Below are 11,588 nucleotides of genomic sequence, written 5' to 3'. Positions count from 1 at the left end.
GAAAAAAAAAAAAAAAAAAAAAAAAAAAAAAAAGTTGTATTTGAGGAAATAATATTGACAAGCCTTTTTTAGGCCAGAAGTCTCCTTTTTTACACAGAATTTTGATAAAAAGCAATGACATTGGATGCCAGAGGGGAACACAGCAAGGCTGGACACGATGCTCTGTCTCAGGGATGAGCCCGCTTGCTTTTTGTCTGGCCCTTACTGGGAATGGCCACTGCTCCTGAGAGCTTTTAATATCTTTAACACTAATTGTCTGATAACTTGGCTGTTCTTTCAAACTGTTGGAGAAACAGCAGATCAGCACAGCTCTTTGAAGAGGTCCTTTCAGAATGTGGATGGTCTGTAGTGTGTGATTAAGGGTACTTAGCACTAATCACAGCAGGCCTTGCCATCCACCAGCAAATTCTATTAATATCAGCTAATCCTGCCACTTTGTCCACCTCTGTGATAAGGAGCAGGTGGTTAGCTAACACTTTTCCTGGCACCAGCCCCACACTGGTGGTGGGACACAGAGAAGTCCAGGAGCAACCACAGAGGGATTTGGGACTTTTCCAATGGCCTTAGTGACAAGTGGGGCTCCAGAAACCCCTGACTGCACACAGAGCACAGCACTTTTGGGTTTTTTCATGATGGCCCTGTGCAATGTAAAGCTCTTCATGAGGCTTTACTCTCAGTGGAGGCTCCTCAGTTAGCTCAGTGTCTAAATGGTCCAAAACCTGGATGCAGCAAGGCTGGGAACTCAGAGGAGACTCAGCCTGCAAGGATAGGCTGGGCCCATGAAAGAGATGATGAAAAAAAATTCTCAATGGATTTTACACCAGAGATGAAGATTGGGTAGAGAGGGTTGGGGTGTCCCCAGTGTTCCCAACTAAATAAAATTTCACCTTCCTTTAGGTAAGGCAACCTAAGAGAGCGTTTGGGAAACCCACCTGTGAAAAATAAGCTCCTACTGACAAGGAGGAGTTTGGAGAGGACAGCAAAGCTGAATATGGGATTCAGAGGAAGATACCTGAATGAAAATGTCAAAACCGGTCCCTCCCTTCAGAAACAGCAATGGGAATGGAAGTTTGGGTTTCTGTGAGCTCTTGACCACTGGCTCAGGATCTGGCCTTACCAAGCATTTGCTCACTCCTTCTTTCATTCCCTCAGAAATCATGGAAATGAAGAGGAACATCTCTCACTACATCCCAAACAGCCCCTAAAAAGCAGAATAAAAATAGCACCCCAGGTTTTCCAAAAGAGTTGGCTTTGCTGTGTGCTGGTGGTGAGCTCCCAGCTGAGTCTCTACCCAAAAATAAATCCAAGCTCTGGATTATTTGAGATGGACAAAAATGTTAAATGAAAAGGGTTATGGCCCAAACTAGGCATCAAGAGCTTGGGAAAAGATGCCAAGTGAAAAAGAAAATAACATGTCTACAATGCCCAGAGGAAACCTGCCAGCATCCAGGTTATTTCCAATCATTGCCATCAGCCCCCTCCCCAAAATTATCCTTCGTCCATGCCATGGCCTCTTCAATGCAGCAGCTGGAAGCTGGACTCCACCAGAGCTCCTCACAGGCAGGTTTTGATCAGCTCTTTGAAAGGAGAAGGGAGGGGATGGAAAAGCAAAAGCAGAGCAAGAGGTGTGGGGGCAGGAAGGGAGAAGAGAGAAAAAAAGGGTGGAAATAAAGAAAAAAAAGGAGTTCCAAGTTGAGCGCAAACATACTTGAGGTCAGCAGAGTGGGCAGCCATGAGGTTTCTGAGGCTCTTGTCAGCAAGAGGACAACCAGAATTGGGAAAAAAAAAAAAAAAAAAAAAAAAAAAAAAAGAAAAAGGAAAAAGAAAAAGGGCTGGGGCTTGGGGAGGGAGAGGGGCAACAGAAGGGGGGAGGAAACAGAACCAAACTATCCACATGGTCACAAACTATACCAAAAGAAAAAACAAGTTGTTTTTAAAGTTCAAACACGTAGAAAATGTTGACCCACCTGCGGTGAGAGGCATAGTTCCCCGTTATGTGTCCACTGCCATCACAGCCTGGGGTTGGGCAACTGGGCAACAACAACAACAAAGAGCATAAGTGTGGGAAAGGAAAGGATTCCCCAAAACCCACGGGTGAGAAGAGCCCCCTCAGGGCCTGTCTGGGGTGTCTCAGTCCAGCCCTGCTGCCAGACCCCTGACACCAGCCCCATCCATCAGATCTTGGTGTGTTTTTCTATATTTGCATGGATATAAACCAGCTGTTCCCCTTTCAGATCCCCTTCCTCCCTTTTTACTTCTAAAAGATCATAAGGATCCTAAAAACACAATTTGAAAAAAAAAATTAAGGAAAAAATTGTGGCAAAGGCAAAGAAAGTGTTTAAAGCCTTTAGCTGATGGGAGGGCTTGGTGGCAGTGGGGGACTGACACAGTTGATGGGTGGCACAGCCTGACAGACGTGCCCACCCCTGGCTGCTGCTGCCAGGTTGGATCATTCCTGCCATACTCTGGCTGCAGAAATCATCTTGTTCAGATTTCAGATAAGGTGCTTCAGATTTCAGTTTTCTGAAATGATTTTTTTTTTCCTCCCAGCCCTTGCAGCTGCAAAGAAAAGCTTGCAAACACTTTTTGCTGCTGAAAGGGAGGGACTGTGACCTCTGGCTGTGCCTGGGAGTGGTGGGCAGATACAGGTGAGGGGAGTCTGCCTGGAAGTGGCACAAGAACTTATCCAGACACAGAGCATCAGACACAGCAGGCGAGTCTGCTCCTGAGTTAACTATGGCTAATTCATTATAGCCCCTGGGCCAGAAAGGAACAAGGATATTAAATGGAGAGGGAAGGCTCAGGGCTGCCCATGACACCATTTATTTATTCCAGGGCTGTTTCCATTTAGGAAATTTCTCTACCATCACAATAAAATTAAAGCACAGGTGGACTTCAGGGCTCTAGCTCAGAAATTGCTGTTCACATCACTGGTGGGTTTTAAAAAACCCTTTAGAGCTTTGAGTAGGGCAGCTGATCTGAGCTTTGTTCATTTAGGGAAGATGCTGCTGCTGCTCTGCCCCCACAGATCTCCTCCCTGCCTGGCTGCTCCCTCAGCCTCCTGCCTGCAGATTTCGAGTGGGTTGGATGAGATGGGCAAAACAGTGCCGACCAACTCCCTGTGTGATGTGTGGGAGGGTCAGATGCACAGGAAAGAAGCCAGGAACAGCTGGGGTGCCTGGGAGGGGAAATCTCCCCATCACAACCTCCAGGCTGATTCTGGTGTGCTGTTAGACCAGAGTCAGGTCCATGATGCCATGTTTGGCTCAGACCCTTAAACATTAACCATTCCTGTGGGAATTGGTGTGGATGCAGAGCCATACTCGATCCAGTAGGGCAGGTCTGGGTCTGTGCTTCCACCCCCACGATGGACAGACAGATGTGAGCTGGGTCAAGGTCTCTCTCCAATGCAAAATGCAACACAACAGCAAACTTGCTGCAGCCTCAGGTCACATTTTGTGTTCCTGAAGTATCACAGTGCTGGGACCTATTGCTCTAAGCCAACAAATCCTGTCTTCTCAATGAGACATCTTGTGTTCAACACTCTCTTCAAGAAAGTGCTGAGTTCCCTTGGGTGCTCTTGACTCCACAACATCATCCAGTGTCCCAAAACAGCAGATTAGGACATTGGGTAGGTGCCGTCACCGTGCCAGAAACACTCCTGCAGGAAAATACCAGGAAAAACTGGCCCTGAAAGGAGTTTCCCACAACCCTGTGCATGAATCCAGAGCACAAAGCTCTCAGGTTCCCTTCATCACTGCAAAGTAATGTAGGAACGTATTTTGCCTCATTGATCAGCAGTTGTAGGAGGATGAGTAAGATCAATCACGGTAGTACAGGGAGCTACAGTTCTTATTTTAAAAATGTATTTACTAATTTTTTTTTCCAACCATCCTGGCTAGGTACATATTAATAGAGTTAGGAGGAAGAGACAAGAAGGCAGGACTTACGTGAGCAGCTCTTTCTTGATGTCCTTGGAGAGGAATTTCAGCTTGAAGTTGGTTAAAGTAACTTCACCTGGGTATTTTCTCTCTTCAAAATTCTCCTCTGACACTTCTTGCTCATCAGCTTCCGAGGAGGCAAAAGAGTGAGCAGCAGGCTCTGACTGCAAGGAAAGGGGCAGAGTTGTGGTGTAGCCATTGCTGCTGAGCTGTCATGGGAAAGAATCCCAAGTTCGTGGCAGCTAAGGGTTAGTGCAGCATTGCCAGCACTCCTGAGCCCCCTGCAAGAACCTCAGAGCACCCAGCCCAGAGATCAAATAGTCTGTAATTTCCTGGGTTTTTAGGAGAATTGTGTAAATCAATCTGTAAAGGGATTTACACGTGGCTTTCCCAAGGTCTTGAAGGAATGAAGATCAGTGCAACCCCCTCACACTCTTCCTCAGCAGCCTCTCCATGGGCAGAGAGACAGGTGATGCTCTCAGAGCCAGAACCTCCACCCCAGCTGGGAGTCATGGCTGGATTCCCCATCTGCAGGATTAATGTCAGTGCCATGCAGAGCTGTAGCTGCTAATAGCAGATATAAATCATCCTGAAAAACATCACCAGAAGCAGCACTGCTGCAAGGGAGCTGACAGGATTTACAATGAAGAAAACACTGCAGGCCCAGGACAAGTAAAATGGTGGTTTCTTCCTTTGCAAGGGGATCCCAACAGATCCAAGAGCAGTTGCTTCCTGCCTGGTTGATATCTGATTGCACTGACAAAGCCAGGAATATTTCTTTCCTTGGCTCAACGGACAAACTGGGGATTCTGGGGAAAAGAGGACAACTGTGCAGGCAAACATGGCATTCAGTGTCCCCTGAGCTGTTATTCAAGCACCGAGAGGCACCGCTCACCTCCTCTGGCTCCTCTTCCCGCTGGCGGTTTGGTTTCGTGTAGTCAATGGGCCCATCCCATTCGTCCTGGCGGGAGGTCTGGCTGGACTGGGGGGAGGTCATGGTGCTGCTCGTGGCACTGGTGCTGTTTTGGCGCTGGGACACGTCTGGGGACTTCATGCTGGGACTACTGCTGCAGCTGCTGCTGCTGGGGAAGGTGCTCTCCCGCTTGCGGTGTTTGTTCATACTCAAGTCCAGAGTCCCATTTTCGTCCACCTCAATGTCCATGGACTGAAAGGTTGGAAACACAACCAATGTTAGCAGCTGCCACAAAGTCCCCATGGGGATCTTGCCCCCGTTTGTCTTTTGCAATGCAGTGGGCAGGGATTCATGTCCCATCCTCTCCACAGTCAGGTAGGAGGAGCTGCATAAAAATGTTTCCTCAATGTTTCAGGGGCATGTCATGCAAAGGAACCCCTCTACTAGAATGGTTTGGGTTGGAAATGACCTTAAAGCTCAGCTCATTCCAACCTCCCTGCCATGAACAGGAACACCTTCCACTATCCCAGGTTGCTCCAAGTCCCATCCAACCAAGCCTTGGCATTTCGACTCAGTTGATTGAACACAGGCATCTAGTGCCATTTAGGATGCCTCATGGCATCCAAAACATTTGCCCAAGGTTGGGAGTGCTCTGTGGGACTTCAGGAAAACCTGTGTTCCTCTGAAAAACAGCTGGAGATCAGACTGGGCACAACTGGGGGAACTTCAAATGGCATCAGATACAGAGCAGGGAGCAACTGAAATATCATGGAATTACAGAATTGTTTAGATTGGAAAAGCCCTCTGAGACCATCAAGTCCAAATATTCACCCAGCACTGCCAAGCCCACCACTGAACCATGTCCCCAGGTGCCACATCCACATGTCCTTTAAATCCCTCCAGGGATGGTGACTCCACCACTGCCCTGGGCAGCCACTTCGATGGCTTGACCATCATAAATCATAAAGATTTCCTAATATCCAGTCTCAGCCCAAGACTTGTCTTGGGATTGATGCTCATCTCACATGGGTAATTTGAACCACGAGGCACCTCCACATCACTCAAAAAGCCACGATTCCCTCCTCCAAACCCAAAGTGGGGACCCAAAAGGATGATTTTAAATGAGTGCCTGCATTACCTTTATATTTAAAAAAAACAAAATGAAAGGAAGGGTAAACCAAGGTGTCTCTCCCATCCTGAATTTCAAGTTTGGCCCCCGGGCAGTGGCTCCTGGCCACATTCACCCACCTTGCCAGGGGCCTCTTGCTGCTTGGTGCTGAGATTCTCTGGCATCTCCCAGCAGCGGGTGGAGAGGTTGAGGATGGCGGTGGCCGCCATGTGCGCAGCCTCAGCGTCGTGGGAGTAGTCGAAGCCTGTGGAGGAAGATGAAGTGCTCTTCACGTAACTGCTGGAGGGGCTGTGGCTGGGGGAAGAGGCCTTTGGAAAAGGTTTGGCTGGAATAAAAAGAGAAGGAACAACACAAGGCTAATGTATAAGTGGCATGAGCAACAGGGAAAGGTTAAGTCAGTGTGACGTGGTTAATGTATGCACAGTTCCTGGGGTTATTCCCAATCCAGGGGCTGGTTTGTTGCCTGGGACGTGCAACAGGAGCAGTGCTGGCTGCAGCTTGTGCTTGGTGTGAAAGGTTAATTCATTAACTGACTCTGCCTTAAATACCCAAAACACAAGTGCTTTTCTTCATTAGAGCTGCTCCTCGGTGGAAGCAGTTAAAGGAGAAAGCTTAGAGAATCTTCCTGACTCATTTTTTATTGTTCTCTCTCTGTCCATAACTTATCTTCAGGGCTGCCTTACAGGGAGATTTCTAGTACCATGTTTGAAAATTTTAAATTTATAAAATTACATTAATAGAAAACACATGGTCATAAAATATGAGCTTCCAAGAATGACACTGGTGAAATATGGATTTTCTGACAGCTGACATATCATTTAAATATGCCAGAGTAACAGGATTTATTGCACAGCTGCACATAGCCACGCTGCTGCTCTGCTCCTGTTTGTCACAGCAGCAGCAAACCAGCCTGGAGATGCAATTTCTCTTCATAACCTGTGAAATGAAAGTATTTCTCAGGGTGGATACACAAACTTTCCCTAATAACAATTAATAATTCCCTATTAATAAAACTTGAAGCTGATCCCATTTAGGGGCCCTCAGTAGTTTCAGTGGGTGCAAACAGGTCATCTGATTTAGAACAGTCAGAAATTGTATTCTGAATCAGTTATCAAAATCTTCAAATTTTTAATTCATTCCACCATGCTCTTTCTGGGGGAAACCATCCCCACTTTAGTGGGAGGCTCACCCAGGGAAGACTGATAAGGCTTTGGCCTGATCATGGCAAAACAAAGCCAGCCTCAGTTGATGCAGCTACGGAGCAAAGTGATTTCATTATTCCCATTACAAACTTGTAATATAAGACACTATAAAATACTAATCTTCCTCAGCCCTGCTTTCTTCCTTGTTGCGTGCCTATATAATGCATATTGACATTAATGGGAGTTACACACACACATGCGGGGGAATATAAATCCCTCTGGATGAAGATCTCTTTAAAATAAGTTCTTAGTGAAAGGAGCAGATTTCCCTGCTATGATTGGCAATCATATTCATCCTGTCGCTTTGATTAACTCATTGGAGGTTTGCCCACATGGTTATTCTTGTGTCTGGCTGCTTGTTTTCCTGTCCAGTTTAATCCATGTCTTCGAGGCGGGGTGCGAGTATTTGCCAACCCAACCTGACAATATCCAGGATCGGGAGATGCCAATTTCAATTTCACACCATAGGCTCAGCGATGCTTTTCCATTTCATAAGTATTTCTAGCACTAATAGACTCGCAATCAGCAAATTAGTGAAATAAGTGATGAGAAAAAATAGAAAGGATTATCCTAGTGGGTCTGCTGGAATTATTTTTGTCAGTACAATTACCCTGAAAATTCTTTGCTAATATTGCAAATAACACAATCTATTCAGCGAGAGAATCACTTGTACTGGGAAACAAATTACTTTTCCATCAGCCCTAACCCAGGATGACAGTGGCAGTTGTGCTCTCTGGCCTCCATCCAATTTCATTGTCTGATCCTGTACAGATTTAGTACTGTAATAAAGAGCGCTCCCATTGTAGTGCAACAACCGGGATGCTTTCAAGTACGAGCACTTTTTAGAGAGCAGCTGCATCAGGATTAAACAGGATTGTGGAAGTGGGATTAGCCAGAGAGAAAGCCCTCTTGAGGCTGCTGACTTCTACAAACTGGACTCCTAGATGTTTTCTTTTGCCCCTCCAAGAAATGTCTTGAGGTGCAGAGTTGGTGTCAAATAACACATTTGCAAGGGCTGTGTCCCCATGCAGTGTCCCTCTTGCCTTTGGCAGCCTGACCCCGCAGGGTTTATTCAGCCATTTCATTTTCACCCAGAGTTACAACCAGTGCAAAGCCCTCGGAACAGAGAAGAGGTAGGTGGCTATGTTAGGAAAGAACTGGAAGATAGAGGTGAGTGATCGATAGGTAAAGCTGGAGAGCAGAGCACAGCAGGGAAGACAAATGGGGGGAGTGGGTCGTATATAAGATGGAAGAGAAGAAAACTGTAATCCATTTAGCTAGATGAGGAAAGCCAGATCAATAGATATGAGCTGCAAAGCAATGGAGACCAACTGAGGACAACTGTGTAACTTATCCTACCTCAAGATATCACTCAGATTAATGTTCCTACCACATTTCTTCCCAAAGCCAAAGAGACTCTCTTCCAAACAAAGCTTTCCCAGCAGCCATGGACTCCCCTCACCAGCAAAGGCGCCCACCTTGGGACCCACCTCACCCTTCCCATCCCAGGAGGGGCCAGCAGCTCAGCCCCAAGGTCTCCCATCACCCCAAACCACAATCCCAAGAGCCTTGCAACATGCTGAGAAAAGCAGAAAATGCAAAAATCGAGTCCATCCCTGCTCCCAACTTACATTTAAAGGCTTTAGGTGAGGTTTCGCTAGTCTGAATCTTTGGGGCAAGCATGCGTTTGCCAAAAACCTGAGCATCAAAACTTGCATAATCGAAGGTGACCTTGGAGTACTTCTCCAGCTCCTTGGCCAAGTTGGCCCGAGGGGTTGCTGGGACCATGTTTGGCCTGTAGCTTCCGTACTGAGGGATCTCCAGTTGCTTCACAAAGCACATCGGCCTGAGGATGAAACAACAAACAGCAATTATTTCTCTTTTCCTTGACAAGATGACTGTTGAGAGGGGACCAGACACAATGGGGGCACAGCTGCACCTTGTTCCTAGAGGCTTCCTGGGGACGAGGAGGCAGTGACAGCCCTTTTGCTCTCCCTCAGCAAGTCTGCCTCTGATTTGTATCTCTCAGACTCATTTTATTTTTTCTATCCTTTTTACCTTCATTTTTTTTCCCTTCTTTTAAGCAAAACATCAAGTTGTCAACCTCATCCAACACCATGTTCTTGCAGGCTGTCATGGTGTGGCAGCACTTTCCAGAAGAGAGCAAACTTGGGCAATAACTCCCTCATGGGACCCATGACTCAGGGTGGCACACAAAGGCATGAGGACCCCAGTTCAGCTCAGCTCCCTGCTGCAAGTTCACTGCAGAGGCACCAGGACCTCTCCCCTGCCTCAGCCCCTCCTAGAGACCTGCTGCTAGGGGGCTGCCTATCATGAATCAATTTGTCTTGCATATAAATTGTATATAAATGGCCTATTGTTATTCTCCTTCCCGTGACCTCTTTCCACCAGAGAGTCCTCGGAGCGGGCGCTCCTTGGAGCATGGACCGTCCTCGTGATGCGCTCAGAGCGCTCTACGCAGGCTCCGCTGCAAATAAATAAGTAATCGCTCTAAATGGCCTTTCCAAAGTAGCGAGAGCTGGAGCACCAGGGTGCCCAGCAGTCCTGGGGAGCAAATAAGTAAATGAATCACAGCTCGATGCCTTTGTGGGAGGGCTGCTCAGGGCTTGCACTGCCGTTTTTATCCTGCTCTCGTTGCAAAATAACCAACCATATTCCAATCCATCTGTAGCCTCGTGAATCACATCAGCTACGGAAGCTAGCATCTATCAGGGACATCCTTAATGGGAGACAGCCCTTTCTCCCGGGAAGAGAGAGATGGGCAAAGTATCAAAATTAATGTGACTGGTTTGGAAAGGAGCAGCAGGTTCCTCTCCTCTCAAACCTGCGGGCTAAGGAAGAAAAGCAGGTGGACTTTAATGCACAACTGCCATGGAGAGATTTGTGTGTAGCCTAAATCTCCTCCTCCTCCCCCCTCCCCAAGCCCACCCTTCTTATAATGCTGATATAATAACCAGCCCTGGCTGGCAGTTTGTGCTGCAGAGCAATCGGCACAAGTGCCTTCGGCTGCACTGCTAAAACCCTTTGGCCTGTAGCCTCAGCATTAATTGATGCTACAGAAGCAATTCATTGTCCTCAGTGCTCTCCCTGGGATCATCAATTAAATATCTCCCCACCTTGGCGAGACCTATGATCATAATAACAGGACTCAGCAGTATCAAGATACAGCTGGAGCCATGGCTGCTGTTCCTGGGAGCGTGGCAGGGCACGGAAGGCTGGGGCAGTGTGGGGACATGGAGCTGAGCCTTCCTGTCCCCCTTACCTGAGTATCCGGTCAGAATTGGAGCTGCTCTTCGCGGGATCACCAGACTGGGTTTGTTGCTTTTCATGTGATTTGGCTAATTTCTCAGCAGCAGCAATGGGGCACCCAGATAAACTGTAGGAGTTGGTTGGGTTTTTTTTTTGCAGGAGAAGAAAAAGAGAGAAGGAAACCAAGCATGAAGAATGAGCACAAAAACCTTCATTTCATGGACCCAGAGCTACATTAAGCCTGTGAGAGAAGTGTGTGCTTCCTCCACACTGAACAAGTTCAATAAACAAGTCAAATTCACCTTGCACCTCATCAACACAGAATCATGGAATGATATAGAATAGTTTGGGTTGGAAAGGACCTTAAAGCTCAACTCAAACCAACCCCCCTGCCATGGGCAGAGACACCTTCCACTATTGCAGGCTGCTCCAAGCCACGTCCAACCCAGCAGGGAACACTTCCAGGGATGGAGCAACCTGTGCCAGGGCCTCACCACTCTCTCATAGGGAAGAATTTCTTCCAATCTAACCCTGTCCTCTGTCATTTTGAAGCCATTCCCCCATCCTGTCACCCCATGCCTGTGAAGGAAGAAGCCAAAGCCGGTACCTCCTGTGCGTGTTGCGGTTGCTGTTGACGTGACCCTGTCCTGTGCACCCGGGCGTGGGGCATTTCAACACGTTCTCGTGCATCGCCAGGACTTGGGAGCAAGAAGGGGAAGGGGAGAAGGGAAGGGAAAGAAAAACAACTTAATAAAAATCAGAGAGGAAAAAAAAAAAAAAAAAAGAGAAAATCATCAAGCCTTGTACGCTGGTTTCCTAGAAATTAGGGAATGTGAAATGCTGTAATTAGAGTTTGCAGAGGAAAAAATAAAAGATTTGCAGGGCAGCAGTGCCCAGGTCAGCACTAAGTTAGCATCTCTGCACACAGACTGGGCTTTATCCCCATCTTCTGATTGCAATCCAGTTTCCCCCATCCAGCCCCTCCTCCCCACCCCAGTTTTGGAACCATGTCTCCAGTTTCAGGTAGTTTTAAGTGATTGAAGTTGTAGCTCTGCTTTTATCCTTAGGACTAGTCTTTGTTTGTTTTTTTTGTTTTGTTTTGTTTTGTTTTTTTTTTTTTTTTTTTTTTTTTT

General features: G+C 47.1%; 1 protein-coding gene across 1 annotated transcript in view; it reads right to left on the bottom strand.

Moving 5' to 3' along the window:
* MYT1 (myelin transcription factor 1) overlaps positions 1–11,588 on the bottom strand; it is a 35,246-nt gene that overhangs the window by 13,895 nt on the left and 9,763 nt on the right. Inside the window, exons 7-13 of the mRNA XM_041478474.1 lie at positions 11,063–11,153; positions 10,469–10,582; positions 8,817–9,031; positions 6,103–6,227; positions 4,837–5,106; positions 3,951–4,105; positions 1,968–2,030 (exon numbers count right to left, since the gene is read on the bottom strand). Of these exons, the coding sequence (XP_041334408.1) occupies positions 1,968–2,030; positions 3,951–4,105; positions 4,837–5,106; positions 6,103–6,227; positions 8,817–9,031; positions 10,469–10,582; positions 11,063–11,153 (1,033 nt within the window). The remainder of the gene's footprint in view (positions 1–1,967; positions 2,031–3,950; positions 4,106–4,836; positions 5,107–6,102; positions 6,228–8,816; positions 9,032–10,468; positions 10,583–11,062; positions 11,154–11,588) is intronic.

The sequence above is a fragment of the Pyrgilauda ruficollis genome, unplaced genomic scaffold (assembly GCF_017590135.1).
Source record: "Pyrgilauda ruficollis isolate IOZ18807 unplaced genomic scaffold, ASM1759013v1 scaffold45, whole genome shotgun sequence".
In the NCBI taxonomy this organism is placed as follows: domain Eukaryota; kingdom Metazoa; phylum Chordata; class Aves; order Passeriformes; family Passeridae; genus Pyrgilauda; species Pyrgilauda ruficollis.
Note: the sequence above shows the minus strand (reverse complement) of the source record. Positions and strands in the feature narration are given on the sequence as shown.